An 18887-nucleotide genomic window follows, 5' to 3' on the forward strand; every position below is an offset into this window, starting at 1 on the left:
GAAATTTTCCGTGCTTTTCAATTCTGACGCGATCGATCCGCAATTTGGTCGGGAACCGTGACTTTTAGCATCGTGACCCCCCCTTTATCTCCCAAGGGGGGGTGTTGGGGTTTCGGGACCACAAAATTCGGATCCCTTGGGGTCAATTCCCTATTCAACCCCGCGATCTCCGACTTCGTACGACCTAAACCAACCGAGACAAAGGCCTGGTACGGGTGGTCTGAAACACCCTGTATAACTTCTCAGAATTATAAAGGCAATAATATATTTTCTGTTTCAGATATTGCTGCTCTAAAAATCCATATTCCTGATATGACAGATTTTCCAGTCATTCCATTTCCAATTAATGAAGTTGAAGAAGACCTGTACCTAGACCCTTTCAACTGGCAGAGACATAGTAGCCAGACACTCCTGAAGTATTATTTGAACAGCGGTGCAAGTACAAGTTTCGCCGTTGAACAGGCGCGGTAATTTATCGTGCAAAATTGCCTTTAGTTTTAATCCAGGGGTAGAGAATGCTGCTGTGTTGCCAAAAAAAGCAGCAAATACAAAAATAAAGTTTTAGAAACATGGACCTAGTGGAGTTCAGGCGGAAAATTTTATCGAACGAATGTCCCGTTTCGTATGATATTGGCTACAATCATCCAAAGAATGACTCCCGGAAATTGTTCAGATTATTAAAAAACAAATTTTATCGTTTCCAAGTTTATCACTTTCCAGTATGCAAGGAGAAGGAAAGAGTTGTTCGTCCCCACAATCTTATCCACTAACTGGGCATGATTTAAGCAGCCCATATTAGTTTGAAGCTGAAGTAAACTCACTTTCATCAGGCTTAGTTTATAGTCGTCTGCATCTCTGATTTATCCTCCTGCTGGCTGCTTTCTTACGTAGATTTTGTCAACAATTTTCAGCTGATAGACAATTGCTCTATGGTCTGATAGTGCATTTTCGACCACCTGTGCTGAAAATGGATTCAAGGAAAATACAGAACACATTGTTAATACGAGTTGTGCCAAATGCAGTGACCCTTGTGTATTCAAACCCAGGGGGGAATAAATTCCTTGCTTTTAGAATATTAAAACATTCTGTGGTATTGCTGCTTTCCACATTCAAATTAACATTAAAATCACCTACCAGAGGTACCTTTTTGTCAGCTGGCAGTGAGGTGATAATGCCATGTAGCCTACAAAAACGCTCTCAAATGCTGCTATTGTGGGCAGGATACATCTATGTTTGGTTAGTTTTACCCTTTCTGTAGCTATACAACACCTGCAAAATTCGATGCGTCCTCTGAGATAATAGCATACTGTTCGACAGGTTTTTTCTACCTGCACATCTTAAGATTAGCATCTCCCCTGCCGCTCATCCCTTTTTTGGCTGCCTTCTGCAAGGTAAACAATCTGTGGACAACAATCTGTAATCCCCAAAGAGTTCAATTAAATAAACTTACTTTTAAGTATAATTTTTTCCCCTCGGTGAAAAATCATGGGAAATTCATTTGCGAGTATATTGAGGAATTAGAAAGTACCACAGTGCATGCATCCTGAACTATCCTCATGACCAAAAGCTACCATCAGGGATAGTCAATCTCTTCCTCAATTCCTTGACACTTCCCTGAAGTGATATTAAATTCAAAAATGCGTTCTAACGATGAATTCTACCTTTGATTCTTTTTTCTCATCTTTCACCTCTGGAGAATCTGCTCTCTTTCTGGGTTTTTAATTCTTTTAGAAATTGAACAGAATTCTTAGTTCAAAATTTTTCAAAATAATTCACCCGTACTCTTGTTGATATAGCAATTAGAGAAAATGTATTATTATTGATCTCATCAGTTTGTTTCCTAAGCTTTTGTTTCCTAATGTTTACTCAGTTTACTATTGGATTCTGACTTTTTTTGAGGAATTTCCTGAATTCATAGATGTTGCCTTTTCCTGTACTTTTTTCAAGTAATGATCATATTGTGTATACTTATTCTTTTTTTTTTTTTGTCTGCAGCTATACCAAAATACCCATCTGTAACATACCACCTGCAGTTGATAAGTCTCGATTATTTTCAGCGGACGTCTTATTTGCGCGGCAGCTGATGGAAAATAACTTTGTACTATGGATATCAGGCAGTGATTTGACAGCACCAGATTTTGGAACAGGAATTTTTGCAGAGGACCACAGGTAGATTACAAATGATTTCTCAGTACTGTCATAAAAAACTGCATACCTGGAAGAGGCATGCTCGCAAGCAACATACAGAAGACAATGTAACAATCATAAAATATTGAATACCTACTATGATGTTCTACTAATCATCAGTCATATGCCATGTCCGCTCAGCCATCAGGGATTGATATGCAAAGGCCAAAATTAGCAAAATGTAGATGTTTGGGTCTTTGAATACCTGCCCACCTGCAACAGTAGGGCAACTAAGCAAGTAAACACTGGGTATGAATTAGTATCCTAGTGTACTCTATCCTATACCTCGCAAGCATCACCCGTACCTCCTTTAGGTACAAACTTTGTCATGATGCCACCTTTGAAGGTGAATTTCAGGACAACCAGGGGTTTTAAACTGGCATGCCTGCAAGACTCCTTGCTTGGGAAAACTTCCAGCCTTTGAAAAGGGGGAAGGAAGGGGAGGTTAGTCAGGATCTGGGGTGACTCGAGCATCAAGCGCTGCTGAACGTGGAGTAGGGTCGGGTGGGGTAATACCGGACGTTTTTGATTAGTTTGATGAAAATCTTTAATAGCTCCACAGAAAATGAACCAAATTGTGCAAGTTTGTAGTTGTTTGGAAACTAGACGTTCCAAGGATGCCAACCATGCCCATACAAGACAAGATAAGTAATAATAGCAGCTCTCTTTTTTCAATCCAGAATTACCCTCAATTGGTGGGAGTAAATCCGGACTAGCCCAGCAGAGGGCGTTGCAATCGCTTTATCGAAATTTCCCGCCAGGTGGTGAATCTCTATGATATGTTGACCATACTGAGTACAGCCATTGTTGTTTTGTTTATGTTTTGTCGCCGTGAGAACTCTGCGAATTCGGTAAGTGGAAAACAAGTGTTTCACAATCTTGTAGACCTATTTTTAACCACTATTTATGACAGTGTAATAATTTTTTTCAAATCAAACCAATATTAATTCTAAGTTGTCATGCATATGAACTACTAATTTCATGGATTCTTTGAAGCAGATTCGTAAGCGGGGTCAGTTTAGAGCAGTAGTCGCGCAGTAGGTATGTCAAGCAGCAGGGCAAGCCGCTGAATAAGGGCCCATCATTGGTTCAATGAGCATGCTGTCACTACTAAACCAATGCCTTGTGAACACGCCTTATCAAGTACCTAAATGACTACACAGATGGTTTGACTTGGTACATATCTTGAAACTTTACTTTGTCGCTTAAATGGTCTGAAAGAGAGGATGATCAGATATAGTAGTTGCTAGCTGCAGCCAAGAGTTTTAACTTTCCACTTTGAACATCTTTCAAAGCATTCTGCAGGTCTACCTCAGTGTAAGGTGGGGTACCTCAGTGGGAGGACGTTTCTTAATATACTTTCGTGGCATATTGGACCGAAACAGTGCAATAAAAAAACAAATTTAGTCAGTAATCTAACCTAACATTTACACGTCTGGAACTACCCCCGTGAGCTTATGGGCGTGGGTAATTCCGGATTAACTTCTAAACTGACCTTGCTCACGAATCTGGTTCAAAGAATCCACGAAATTAGTAGTTCATATGCATGAAAACTTAGAAGTAATATTGGTTTGATTTGAAAAAATTATTACACAGTCATTAATAGTGGTTAAAAATAGGTCTACAAGATTGTAAAACACTTTTTTTCCACTTACCAAATTCGTGGAGTTTTCACGGCGACAAAACGTAAATAAAACAACAATGGCTGTACTCAGTATGGTCAACATAACATAGAGATTCACCACCTGGTGGGAAATTTCGATAACGCAATTACAACGCCCTCTGCTGGGCTAGTCCGGAACTACCTCCATCCGGAATTACCCCTCCCAACCCGTCTCCTTGTTTCACCCTTGTGAGGCATTCACGGAGTGCAGAACATGGGGACAGTAGTTTTCATTAACACTCCTGTCTTTTAGGGGAAAAAAATTATTTGCTCTCAGTAAAATCAATATTTTTTCTCAGTGCAAATTCAATAAAATGATATTCCGTTTTTAGCGAAAGGGGTATTCATGAAGGTTTGCTACCTTCTCTTTAATGTTTTGATAATCATCTTTTTTTAAATTGAAAACATCAAGAAGTTTAACATGTGATTTTCAGATCATCACTTTTTTTTCCAAGTAGATCCATGGCTCAAGAGACCAGATCACTTACTACAGTAGGTTTCTAAAGACCAGTTTTGTGAAATCCAGCTAAAATTCCTTTCATAAATGTAAGGGCAATTACATTGTGGTGCATTCATGGAACATGTTAGATAAGACGCTTCTCATTTTTGAAATCCAAAAAGGCTCTTCTCTTTAAAGTTTCTCTGACATGTGATAATGAACCTAGTTTTTTAAAAGTTTAATTTTAACCAAATGATTACCCACTAAACTAATTAAAAAAAAAACAACGCTAAGAAAGACAACATCAGATATCCAACGGAAAACAATGATAAGTAGGACAACGTGGGAAATGCCAAGACTGATAAACCGATACACACCAGTGACCGCGGAACAGTTCCACCACATTCATCATGTCCTAAAGAGGGGACCCAGATGAAGGTCCCGAATCGCGTCGACAAAATATTTATCTATTTATTTATTTACAGTTCCAACGAGTCATAAAGACCCATTTGCTAAACATTATAACAAAACCAAGACACAACAAGGCGGCAATAAGGTTAAAAAAAACAATAGCACAATAATAAAGTAACAAATTATAATGTACAAGTGAAAAGTAGTGTGAAAACAAAAAGTGACATAACTGCAACAATTAATTGATTACCCAGAAAGGAATGTCTTCCTTGAAGCAGCTGTAAAATTACAGATTCTAGAATCAAAGAGGTGAACTGGCACAGAGTTAACAACCTCACTCATTCTGGTGACTAGTGACCTATCAGAACTATTAGAATTAGTATTAAATGTAATGTTCCTAGATCGCAATAACTTGGCTGAAACAGCTAAATTAAATTTGCTAAGAAGTTCAGGTGAGTTTATGATTAGAATTAGTATTAAATGTAATGTTCCTAGATTGCAATAACTTGGCTGAAACAGCTAAATTAAAGTTGCTAAGAAGTTTAGGTGAGTTTATGGAAGCACTTAAATAGAAATAAGGAATCATTGTAACAAAATGTATTAACTAGCTCAGACATTTTGAGAGAGGAGTAGAGAGGGGACGGGTCATGATCAAAGAGTGATACAGGCTTTCTAGTCTGATACATATAAAAAGCGAATCCGAGAAAACATCTTTGAATTCTTTCAATTTTAGCAAAGTTGCCTTTAGAGATAGGATGCCATGAAGGAGATGCAAATATAAAATATAATTATAATTAAAAAAGTGAAAGTGGTGAGTTTTTAAAAATATTTTTACCCAGATCTTACTTTCACTGTTAGTTCTAATTTTTATCTATCAGACTTTGATAAATCACAATTTATGACACGACAACATCCAGCTATGTTCTACAGATAATTAAAGGAAAATTGCCCAACTGAAATGTCATACGTTTGCAAAGCTGAACACATGTGACAGGTTTGGGATGTTCTATCAAATAGTGCATTTCAAAGTTATTAGGATCACCCTCAACCTTTTTGAAAGCCTTTTCGACTGAATACTTGAGTTTAAAGTTATAGCAAGGATTAGATGGTCAAGTTTCTTTATTGTAGGCACATTATACAGCCAAAAAATGTATGTCCGCTGATCAGCCTGTTACTCTCCCATTTAAACTAATGTAAAATTTTTCTGAGTTTTTAATAGTGTCACATGTCTCCTAAAAATGTTTCAAATTGGCTTCAATTCAGATAGCTAACTTTTTTCTCAGACAGAGCTAATTGCCACCAAGTGGAACTCGGATTTCCAAAGTTACAAATGTAGATATTTTAATTTAGTTTTCGAGAGACACATATCCGTTCCACCGCACTATGGAACGAGTCAATGGTAAAGATCGGACGTAGGCCATCTCGGCCAACCCCATGTTTGGCGGCTGAAAAGTGATCCTTAAGGGTTATATTAAAGGATATGACACTAGTTTGGGCCAAATCATTTCCATTTACCTGTCACACCTCCCAAACATGGGTATTATGTGAATTCCCAATTTCAACTAAGTTACATATAAATCTTTCTACCTCATCTAGTCTATCACAACTTCAACGAATGTAAAAATCAACGATTGATTGTCAATCTGCAGAGTTCGAAAAACGTTTTCCTCTATTACAAGTATTTTCTTTTTTATTTTTCACGGCTGTAATGCCCGTTCAAAGGCACCTATCTCAAAAATACTTAAAAGAAAGTTTATGTAGAAATTTAAAAAAAAATGTGCAACTGGTGTCAAACTTTCTTTTGTATGAGGACATTCGTTGGACCCTTGGGCATGATAATTCGTAAAAATCAGCTGCCAAAAAGTGCCAATGTGGCTGTGACGACACTTTTTCTCTTGAATTTGGCAGTTGCGCGCTGCCCTTCCCTCACGAATACGTCGCTTGTTGTCACTGCTTACGGAGGCCTTATCTGCAATTTCAACAGTTGATTGCCATTTTATAAGTTTGGAGAATATTTTCCACATTTTTAAGACCCCCTCCCCCCCTTATAATGCGCTTTATTGGAATTCATCTCACAAATACCAAAGTGAAAATAATAAATAAAGTAGGTATTTAGTTAGTATTACCAATATCTTTCAAGGTATTTTTTGTACAGGAACATTTGCAGGACTCCTGAGAGTAATAATTCACCCTGTTCAGTGTTGCAACCAACTGCCGTTTTGCTTGTGACGTCACTATCGTTAAATGCCGCAATTGTGCGCTACCCTTACCTCTCGAATCCGTCGCGGCGTCGTCCTTTCTGCTAGCCGTTATGATCAGATGACGTAGTGTGCTCAATTATCGATTCTAACATTTGATTTCTATTTAGAGCCAGGAGAAAATAATTCTTTTTTTTTCTTCTTCTTTTTTTTAACTTATAATTCCTGTTTAGAGGCACCCATCCCAAAAATGTCATGAAGAGTTCAAGGCGATTTTAGATTAAAACATCAACCTTTTCACCATTTAGGGACATTTGCAGGACCCTGTAGAATGACTTTATACTAAACTTAGCTGCCATCATCTGCTACAATAGCTATGAAATCACCTCATTGGATATACACTGCAGCCGCGCATGACTCTCGTCCGCGACTTAAGTGCTCGCGCGGGATTCATACGAATCTGTTATTTCTAATTACGATCAGGCAGCATGCTGACACTGATTGACTTTGAAAATGACGAACAATTTGAGGGAAGGAATAATGAAAAATCAACATTAGTAACGTTAACAGACCGATTAAGGTAATTAACTTATTCTTATCCAAACATTCCCGACAAAAGGTCCCCTCCGTCCCCCCCTCCCCCATTCCCTAAATGTTTTCATATTCTAGCAGTAAAAAGAATTGAAACTTCACAAATTGCTGCTTTTCATCAATAATAGAGCCGTATATTATCTTAATCACGGAAAGTGTTGAGAAACATTCGTTGATGAAGTTGAACGATTAGCTAATATTTAATGACTGTAGTAGTTCTCATAAAATACGTATAAATGTGGTTTTTTGTAGGTCAAAATGTAAAAATACTATCAAAAATGAAATCTACGATGAAAATTACAGAGGTTTTGTGAGTTTGGAGAACATTAGGTAGAGGAAATCATGATAATTACGGTACATTAGATGCACAGCGTGCTATGTCCGACCTCTCCCATTGACTCGTTCCATAGTGCAACGTGTAAGACTTGAATTTAGATGCCATCCTAGATTTTGGGTTTCCACAGAAAGTAGGATAGAATTTTCAATTCAGAATTTGCATTCTCCGACTGAAAGGACGTTAGAATGGAATTCTCAGTTCAATATAAGGGTTCTTCCATAACATTTTGCCCTCATAGCAGCCATTTTTGCTGCTATTTTGAATGGAAAATGTTGGCAGAAAAATTGACCGTGACAACATAGATTTTTTATCTCTGGACAGCAAGACAAAGAGCTGAAGACACCCCTCAGACTTGCACCTCTTGATCTCACTCAAGGACTCAAACAACGCACACTTGCTCCTGGACTAGCAATAATTATGCACTCACTTTATTTTTCAGAAACCAAACAGAATTCGAAGATAACAGCAACATGATGATTAACAATTCGGGATGTTACACTTTCATGAGTTTAGAACTGGACATCGAGGGTCTTGCTGTAAATGCAATGCTTCAGTCTCATCATGTGCAAGATGCCGAAGGTACATCAATATTTTTTAAAACTTGGTTGCGGATACTACATGTGAGTAACAGCTTAAAACTTATGGAACAATTTATGCAAGGCCATATCCCCTCTTGGAGAGCTTATGATAATGGGCCCAGAGCGATATCGCAGAAACCCAGACTGTAACGACAATAGATAACCCCGATCTGGCCAGGAGAAAATTGGGGGAATGTTGGGGGTTTAAGTAGTTCATTTCACCCTGTTTTCTGTGATTAGCAAGTTATCCAATTTATATCAACATCCATTTGGACTCAACTATGGCACAGGCTATTCTCAGATCATGCGCCGCGCCGTCTACTGTCGTCAGCGTATGCAAGTAAGGTGGACTAGTGTGCATTGCAGCAGCCAGGCTGCTTGTTGATATCGCGACGAGCCGAATATGACATGCAGAGGCCATCGGTTCTGCAACACTGCGCAGCAACCCCATAGAGTACAGCTTAAACGACCGAAAAAGAAGAAAATATGAAATTGAAGAAGGTGCGGGTTAGGGTGGAGCGTTTTTGGACTTTTTTTTTCGCGAATGGAGGGTGCGCAAAAGCTGCTAATAGGTGAGAAAATTTTTCTTGGTGTATACCAACGGAGTAATTTTGGAGATAATATATGATGCATTATACAATGCATTTAAAATCCTACGTTTCACCTGACTCTAAGCATTTGCTGCCAATACCCAGGAGCGTTCCAACTCATTTATTGGAGAATCGAGCGTTTGCCATCGGCCCCTCTGCAATTATGAGATTAGGCCAAAGATCCTTTAGGAACCTAAATTAATGACTCAGGTGGTGCTTTTGTGCCAACTTTCAAAGAATTAGCAGCAATAGAATTTAGCATTAGAATTTCAAGCATTTTTCAAAATCTACAGTCAGTCAAAGTGAGCTCTCCATGTGATCGAAGTGCTCCCGCTATTAATAATACTGAACGAACATGATTGATTTAATGATTAATGATTACACAAAAGCGAATTTGTTTACATTTCACCAATGCATTTCACAGACAACTTGTTCCAATTTGTTCTTGTTGTTGTTGTTGTTGTTGTTGTTGTTGTATTGTTTAAAATACGGGGATACGAGCAGCTAAGGAGGTGGCGCTCTCTATCGCTGTCTTTTCGACTTACGGGCATACGCACTAAGGAGGTGGCGCTCTCGGTGGGCGAGTGGTGAACCATTTCCAGCGGGGAGATTTCGACCGCCAACTTTGAAATGTGGGAGAGACTGCCTCGGCATAATCCGTTTTATTTTAAGACTATATAAATATCGAATAGTGATTCTACCCATTGGAGTAGGTTTTTGATAGCTTTTTACTGTGCTTAAGGAAAGATTATAATAAATGATCGTATTTAAATTATGATGTCAATGAATCCAATAGATCCTAATTAATCGTAGAAAAGCTAAGATTTTCAAGGATCGCCGTCTTTACTATTTTTCTTTTCCCCGAAGAGTGCTACTGCTCACATCAATTTGGTGTCAAGACAGAACTTTTTTCCCTCTAAATAATTTTGAAATTCGGAAGTTGATGTTTTTTGAATCACCCTCCAAGTAAGGAGGATTTGTGATATGTAATGATTAGGAGGCCCTGGGACGCTGTCGATGATCGCTTCATCTTTTTATATGATGCGACTCCAAAAACTCTTCAATGACGTTTAAAATAAAGCAAAATTATAGAAAGTACCTTCTGACACTAAATTTGCTGCTCCATAAGTTCAAAAATGAACTCTTTTTCTGTAGCGTCGCTCTGACAAAAGTTATTCACGGAAAAAGTTCAAGGAGCGCGAAATTTGAACTTCAATGGTTTTTTCAGCTTGCTTTAGCGGATTTAATTTCAGTCATATAAAAAAAAATTATATGGGTGGGTTTCAGCTAATGGGAGAAAACGGTTCTAGAAAAAAGTCGTTAACTTATTTGGCCATATCAAGCTAAAGACTACTTTTCTGTTATCGCACAGCTCCTTACTGTAGGACTGAATGTCGTGCATCGCAATATCTTTACGATTATGTATGGATTTGAGACTTCAAAGTCAGGAAAACTACCATTAATGCCAGTTTGGTGACGCTCACTGTTTTGGCGTTTAAATCATTAAGTCAGCTGAGTTGTGATATTCCAACGTACTGATTGAAAGAATTTGGCTAAAGCTACTTAAAAAACCAAAAGAATTGAGAAGCCGTTCGATAGAACTAAAATTAAAGAGTCAGAAAGCCAAATTGATTCCTAAATTGCAAGAATTACTTACACTATTTTTCTCGGTGTACGGAAAGTGGTTTAAAGTTTAAGAATGGGCCTATAACTTTATGTTATCGAAAAATTGCTTTTAAAGTGAGCGTCACCGAAACTGACATAGCATCACCAAACTGACATAGCGTCACCAGAATGACGTGCTACCATTAAAATGTTACTGGATATGAGTTTCTATAATTTAAACTAAATCTTAAGTATCAAAAAGACTATTTATTGTACGAGGAACATTTGAGCAAGAATATAATGAGAGATCACCTTGAGAAATAATGGTGAAAATGGTAAATAATAATGAGTCCCTTAAGAGTCCCTCTTCCCTAAGTCGTTTCAACTTCTTTCCGTGTTTTTTCAATTTTTCACGGTCCATTGTTTGACCAAAAAGACAGCATCTGACAAAAGAAAAAAAAAGAATTTGAAAGGATTTACTCAAGTCAAAGAATTCAAAATAACTTCAAATCCCTGGTTACGACTCATAATATCTGTAATCAGGGTGTCTGCAGGTCTGGAAAACCGGGAAAAATCAGGGAATTTGATCACTGTCTGGAAAACCGGGAAAAGTCAGGGAATTCGATCGAAAACCGGTGAAAGTCAGGGAATTTTCGCAGTGCTGTCTGATAAGCTAAGCCGAACGGTCGTTCTCTCAGTATAGTGCTCCCCTCATCAGATCTGATAATTTTGTTCGAATTTTCTATGCTGCCTCGGCAGCTCAAATTTTTTCGAAGTGTTCAAACCTAACCTCAAATCATAAATTGTAAGCTAAATCAGTGTTTTCCTTCACTACCCCTGCGTGATGGCGGGGGTAGGAGATAATCAACCAGGTAATGGCAATCCAAATTCATCTTATGACTCTATTAAGAACAACATGGTTGATGAACTCTTAAACACGGATCTGAAACCAGTGCTTGAATGCAAATCCTATCACGAATCTTTGAAAGCGTACCTGACTAAGTTGCAATCAGTGTTAAAAGTGATTTCTAAAGAAAACAAAGTGTTAGCCAATGAAAACAGTTCTCTTTCGGCTCAGTTAAAATCTTTTCTAGACAATCAAAAAGAAAATGAAACTAAAAACCAATCACTAATTTCGAGCCTTCAATCTCAAATTAATGAACTCAAACAAGTGAAAAACGTTAATGTTGCTACCTCTTCTGCTACAGTTAAAAATATTACAAAAACGAATCCTATTCGTAAAACCCAAACAACTCAGTCTGGACAGTTAAAACTAACGCAATTCACAACTCCAAGAAATGATGCTGTAGTTACATCTAATTCAGTACCTACTGAAAACAAATTTGCTGCTCTTCAAAATGAAGAAGAAATTGATATAACCACAAACCTAGAAGATGATTCTGATGACACTTCTCTCTCAGAAGATTCAAACTCGGACCCGGAATTCCGTACAAAACGCCTTGCTTTCCGCCGCCAGCAGCGGAAAAAAAGAAAACGCGGTGACTCTAAGAACGTCTCCGATGATCCAGCTCCTAAGGATAAGTCTAGCCTTAAGTCTGATAGTTCTAAGATTAGCGATAAGTCCCCTAAGGTTCTTCCCCCTCCCCCTATTAAAGTAATAGGTATTAAGGAATATCAAGTTATTAAAAATATCCTCACTGAAGCTTCTGAAAATGAAGAATTCGTGCTAAAATTTCTAGGAAATGAAACTTGGAAAGTTAATACTTTAAATGACGATATTTTCAGAAAAACATCTGAAAAATTGAATGAAAAAGGTATCCAATGGTACACACATTCCAACAAAAACACAAGGAATATTCAAGTCTTGTGTAAAGGCCTTCCTCCCTCAATTCCAGAGGAAGAAATTATAGAGGATTTACTATCGAAAAACCTTAAAATAAAATCAGCTGTTTGCCTTAAAAAAAGAGTTGAAAAAATTCAGAAAAAAACTGATAAAAATACAAATCCATCAGATACCCCAACGGAAGAAGTATCTGAAAATCAAACTTCTCCTGCTAAAACTATTAAAGAATACGAATTGGTGAACATACCAGTCCACCAACTCGACTTTGATCATACGGAATCGTCCGAAAACATTTTTAAGATTAAAGCCATAGCTCACACCATCGTTCGCATTGAGCCCATAAAAGTGGATAACAAGATAGTGCCCCAGTGCAAGCGTTGCCAGGGCTTCCAACATACTGCAAATTTTTGTGCAAAAACGCCTCGCTGCGTAAAATGTGCAGGCAAACACCTATCTTCTGATTGTGTGTTTAAAGGCAGGATTACTAATCCAAAATGTATAAACTGTGGCACAGTTGGACATCCGGCAAGTTATCGCGGCTGCCCATTTGCCAAAGATTTCCAAATCGCTCGTAAAAAACAACTCAAAGCTAAAAATGCTAAAAATAGCCCCCCAGATCCTAATACTTTCCCAAATTTGGGTAAAAATAAAAATAAAAATGCTGGAAATTCTGTTCCACCTAAAAAATTGAACAAAACTTTTGCTCAAGCCGCAGCATCAAATTCCAATCCGACAACACAGGATGAATCAGCGATTCTTATTAAGGTGTTACTACAAACAATCGAATCATTAAACTCACAACTTAGGATACTCACAGAAAAAGTGAGTAAGTTAGAATCTAAGAATTAATGTGTAATACCAGTGACTCATCTTTTAATTTGCTTTCACAGGAAACGGAGGAGACGGTCATTAACTTCAATGACTTATCTCTGCTCCGAGCTAGAAACAATCAAAAGACATTAACTTTATTGGCTTGGAATGGAGAATTTGCACGCAATTTTTTTATTGCTTCATCTGAAAGTGCCTAATGAGCTGAGTTCGCAATATTTTTCATAATTTTTTTCTGACATGGGAAATTGGAGAAAAATTGATTTAAAAGTGAGAAAATGCGCCGCCTTGTGACGTCATCTGGCGGCATTTCCCATTTAAACACATGTATTTTAGCAGAATCGGTTATTTTGTCATATCTCCTCTAATAATAGCTCAATTTATGAATCAAGGGTATCTTCGTGTTCAGTTCACTCAGAGGATTCCACTTAAACAGGAAATTCATCAAATTTCAGACCCTTGCAAATTCTCCATTGCGGCGGTCTCACCAGGGTGAAGGCCGAGGAATTCAATGTCACGCTAAGGGATTTTAATGTGGATATAGCCCTTCTGTCAGAGACCTGGTTCACCAGGACAGATTTTAAAAGGTATTTTTCGGGTTATAAAATGTATAACTCACTTCATCCATCGAATAAACATAGAGGTGGTTCTTCCATTCTAATTAAAGAAACAATCAAGCATAATCTGATTAAAATCATCGAAACCGGCACCTTTCAAACTGTCGTGATAAATGTTCAAACAGAGATTGATACATTCAATATTGCTTCACTCTATACCCCTCCTCGCAGTGTTCTCACAAAAGACGATTATATAGGATTCCTGGATGAACTGGGTCCTAAGTATCTGGTGGGCGGGGATTGGAATGCTAAGAATCCTAGATGGGGATCGAGGATAGTTAATCCTAAAGGTGAATCTCTGCTAGAAGCCGTCAATTTTTCAGGTGGAAACTTCATCTCACCGGGAAAGCCAACAAACTTCCCATCGATACCTGATCACCGACCTGATTTAATAGACTTTTTCATTTTTAAAGATATCAATTTAATCGATCAAACCTCATGTGACACACTTATGTCGAACGAAAAAGGTCATGCCAAAGTCTTTTTAGAAATCTTTACTAACCCTATTATTGAAAATCGTCCACCAGCAATATGTTCAAAAAGAACAAATTGGGATAAATTCAGACAAGACCTTGAAAAAATTATAGATAATAGTGTTCCAGTCCTCTCTCCAGCAGATATCGATAGGGAGACAGAATTATTGGTGGAGAATATCAGAGTGTGTGCCACTGCCAACACACCAGTTGCCTCGACCAACATTAAACCCTATGCAATACCAAAAAATCTCCTTAAACTTATTCGTCTTAAACGAAAAGCAAAAAGGACTGCAACAAACTCCCATTTCCCTGAAGACAACTCAAACTACAATAGATTAAACACCATAGTTAAAAAAAGAATGCAAGAATATCTAAATTTTAAATTTGAAAAATTCATTAACTCTCTTTCCCCAACTGCCGATAAGAATTACTCTTTATGGGCAGCCACTAAATACCTTAAAAAACCAAAACAATTAAAATTTCCGATCAGCAAGCCTGATAAAACTTGGGCAAACTCGGATGCTGAAAAAGCGGAGGTTCTTGCGGATCATTTTGAGGCAGCTTTTCAGCCTCATGATGATCTGGAGGTTCAAACGGACTCTGATGCTCCCACCAGTAATTCTGACTCGGAATCGGAACAGGGGGAAATATCCGCATTAAAACCCCGTAAGGTCAGAAAGATTCCACCGGTAAAAATAAAATCTATCTCCCCCTCGGAAATCCTAAAGGAAATCAAAGGGAAAATCAAAGCAAAAAAAGCACCAGGCTTTGACAAGATCTCTGGTCTCATTCTTAAAAACTTGCCTAAAAAAGCAATAATGAAACTAACAGTGTTGTTTAATGCAGTAATCCGTCTCAAATACATACCATCACAGTGGAAAATGGCTGAAATTTTCGTGCTTTTAAAGCCAGATAAGCCCCCCACTGAAGCCTCATCTTATAGACCTATCTCTTTGCTGCCAGTAATAGGCAAATTATTTGAAAGGCTCTATATCAAAAGATTAAATGAAATTGTTTCTAAACAAAATTTGATTATAGACGCTCAATTTGGTTTTCGTTCAAAACACTCTACGGTGGATCAACTTCATCGTATCACTAAATTTATAGAGGATTCTCTTGAGAGGGGAGAATACTGCGTGGCAGTTTTTCTGGACGTAGCGCAGGCGTTTGATCGCGTCTGGCACGAGCGTCTCATCGAAAAGCTTTATAAAATGCTCCCATGTAACCATGTGGAGCTCTTGTCATCCTTTCTCAAGGGTAGACAATTCCGGGTTAGGTATGAAAATACTACCTCGGGTTTCAGACCTATAAGGGCAGGAGTTCCACAGGGTTCCTGCCTTTCCCCCCTTCTCTATTCCCTTTTCACCACAGACATCCCACAGTCTGGGAGAGGGGGGAAATTGGGAGTATACGCCGATGACACGCTCGTGTTAGCAGCGTCCAAGAGCTACAGGGAGGCAAGACATAATGCTCAATGTCACCTTAATAAAATCCATCGCTGGACGAACAAAGACAAGACGAAATTGAATGCTTCGAAATCGGTAGAGGTGGTCTTTACTAACAGACCCTTCACTCATATCCCTCTTCTCCTAGGAGAAAATGAAATTCCACGCGACACCGTCGCGCGTTATCTTGGCCTTCACCTGGACTCCAGGCTCAAGTGGGGGTCACATATAAAGAAAAAAGTTGCACAATTGAAACTTAAATTTAATGATATGCAATGGCTATTAGGCCGTAAATCTAAGCTATCCTTGCACATCAAATTGCTCCTCTACAAATCAATGTTGAGGCCAGTTTGGAGTTATGGCTGCCAATTGTGGGGTTGTGCAGCCAAATCAAACTTAGAAAAGATAGAAGTCATGCAAATGAAAATTCTTAGAAGCATTGTTAAAGCTCATTGGTATGAGAGGAATGCTGATATTCGCGCTGACCTCAATATTGATTCAGTAGAGGAGTACATAACTAAATTGTACAACTCTTATGAAGCTCGTCTGCATAGGCATCCCAATCCAGAAGCGCTCGCGCTCTTGGAAAGGGACCAATGTATTCGGAGACTCAAACGACGAAAACCCCATGAGCTTGGAATCCAGGGGTTCACAAAATTCTCTTTCGTTTAAACTATTTGCCTCCCTGTGCTCTTAGGACACAATCAGGAGGACTAGGACTTTGACTGGTAACGGTTGTCCGCTTTTTCAAGCTAAAGAAAAAAGACATTTTTATTACAGAAATAATCATGTCTTTATTACTCTCCTCATTTTGTTAGAGGTAGTGTCATCTTGTGCAGATAAAAGTGTTTAGTCTGTACAGTTATAATGTGTTTAAATTTTAAATATTAAGTTAATCTTCAGTTAACAGTTAAGTTTAGCTTTTAAAGATATTCTATATATCTAAAGTGTTTTTATGTACCACTATGTAAAGTACTAATAAAAAAAAAAAAAAAAAAAAAAAAAAAAAGGGAATTTTCGCAATTCGAACATTTCGCGGCTATTTTTGCTCGTCACTGCCGAATTGGCCGAGTAGCTCGCTTGCGTGGCTGATAATGTAAACTGCTCTGTTCGACCAGTTTGCAACACGGCCGCTAGGCTCACTAATGTGTGTTCCGTAACTTTAAAGATCGAATCGATCTACCCTATTTAATTTATCTACTTAATTCATGCTAAATGGCAAGATAGACTAAATAGACTTGAATGAAGTTAACTTGCTAACAGCAGAAAATTACAGTAAATAATGATAGGAAACTAAGTGCCCTAGTTTTGAGCAGATGGTTAATCAATTTTTTCAATAAGTTAGGAAATTTAATGAAAAGGCTAGAATTTTAGTTTTTCTTTAACTGAGTAAAGAAATATTTAATGTCAACCGCATTTTGCATGAAATTTTTCTGGTTCTTAAATCAACATGTTCACAACTGGTGCATCCACCTTGTAGAAATATTATTGGTGGATTATATTCTAACAAGCCAATGCTTGTTGAGTATAAGACAAATTCAATACCAACAATAGATTCTGGAATCCATTGAATTAATTGACCTAAAAAAAAAAAAAAAAAAAAAATCCCGAATCAAGCAAATTTATCTAAAATCGAGAAGAGACTCGTATTTCCTCTTGATTATAGCAAAATCTACCTGAGTTAGGCACATTTACAACTCTTGTTTTCTATTTTAAGAAAAAGAAACTTGTATTTTCAGGGCACTAAGTAATATGCCAATATTTATGGAATCACCAGGGTGAACTAAAGTTTGAATTTTCAAAAGTATACGGGGCAATGTGTCACAAAGAGAGCGTAGTAGAGCTTAAAAATTAAATTTTGAAGGTGAATTTTAGTTTGAGTATACCATTTTGGAATTAGCTTTATTTTGAGTATTTAGGATCTCGTTCCTTTCAAAAGTATTACTCAACTCCTCCCAACGCCATGGTAATTCAGAATATGACTTTATGGGGTTATTCCTAAGGATAGTTTTTTTTTAATATTTTCTAACCAGTTCATCGTATGGCTAAACCCAAAAAGTCAGGGAATTTTGTTATTTTTTGTCATGGAAAACCTGGAATTGTCAGGGAATTTCATTTTGAAAATCGTGTAGACACCCTATGTAATATCCACAATATCATATTTTTCAGATTTTTTGACACCCACCCACCCCTTTTAAACAAGCTCATTTCCCCCCTTGATTTTTCTGTCACATTTTGTGCTAGTGAGAGAGATTGGGTGTACTCGTTAGTTCTCAGGCGGTAAAGGCGCAATTCCGCCGGGCGTTTGCTAGCCGAATTTCGACGGCGAATTGGACGCAGCACTACTCCGAGAGCGGTGTTGCGTTCAATTCGCCGCCGAAATTCGGCTAGCAAACGCCCAGCAGAATCGCGCCTCAAGAATACATGGGAACTTTGAAGCGCTAGTGATGTCAGCGGCGACGAAGCCGCCGCCGCGTTTGTTCATGGTCGCCCTTAACTCATGAGTTCTGTCCACAATGCTCTTGTTGCATGCCCATCGCTCATGAGTGTCGCATTTACTCGGCACTTGCTTCCGTTTGACAGAATGTAAAATACTGCTTTTCCATTTCTTCAAGAGGAGTCACGCCTACTTTAATATTGTTTCTTATGCAGCTCATGACAAACAGATACTTCTGGTTGAAACAGCAGCATTGATGTCTCTCTGAGTGTTTTGTTATTGTTTGCATAAAAAATAGTGGAAATTCTTACGTGTGAAAAAAGAAGTTATCCTTTCTTTTTGCGCATTGCTCAAAGTCATTAAAATAATTCATTAAAACGCACAACTATTTGTTTTGCGCGCATTGATTAATGAAAAACATAATTTCTTGGACGTCACCAAACCTGACATGCCAGTTTGGCAAGGGTAAGTCAGGTTTGACGATGTCACCAAACTGACATTTTGCTGTTATTAATTTTTCCTGCCAATCTACAATAACAAAATCAAACGAATCATTGAGGTTAGGCCCAGAGGCCACCTGTAGATGTAAGATAAAAATATTTGCTCATATATTCCACTAAAAGTTTTGATGGAAAACAGCGTCACCAAGCTGACTTGAATAAGTGAGACACTTCGAAAACC

General features: G+C 38.0%; 1 protein-coding gene across 3 annotated transcripts in view; it reads left to right on the forward strand.

The window, feature by feature from the left end:
- The window catches only part of PolE1 (DNA polymerase epsilon catalytic subunit 1), a 157677-nt gene that overhangs the window by 131088 nt on the left and 7702 nt on the right, over positions 1 to 18887 (forward strand). For 2 of the 3 annotated variants that reach the window (XM_072306321.1, XM_072306322.1), the window contains 3 exons: positions 281 to 467; positions 1996 to 2169; positions 8266 to 8405. In XM_072306321.1, coding sequence (XP_072162422.1) covers positions 281 to 467; positions 1996 to 2169; positions 8266 to 8405 — 501 coding nt within the window. Of the gene's footprint in view, positions 1 to 280; positions 468 to 1995; positions 2170 to 8265; positions 8406 to 18887 lie in introns of those variants that run through there. The other variant, XR_011900843.1, reaches the window with a different exon arrangement.

Source organism: Bemisia tabaci, chromosome 1, assembly GCF_918797505.1.
Source record: "Bemisia tabaci chromosome 1, PGI_BMITA_v3".
Lineage (NCBI taxonomy): Eukaryota > Metazoa > Arthropoda > Insecta > Hemiptera > Aleyrodidae > Bemisia > Bemisia tabaci.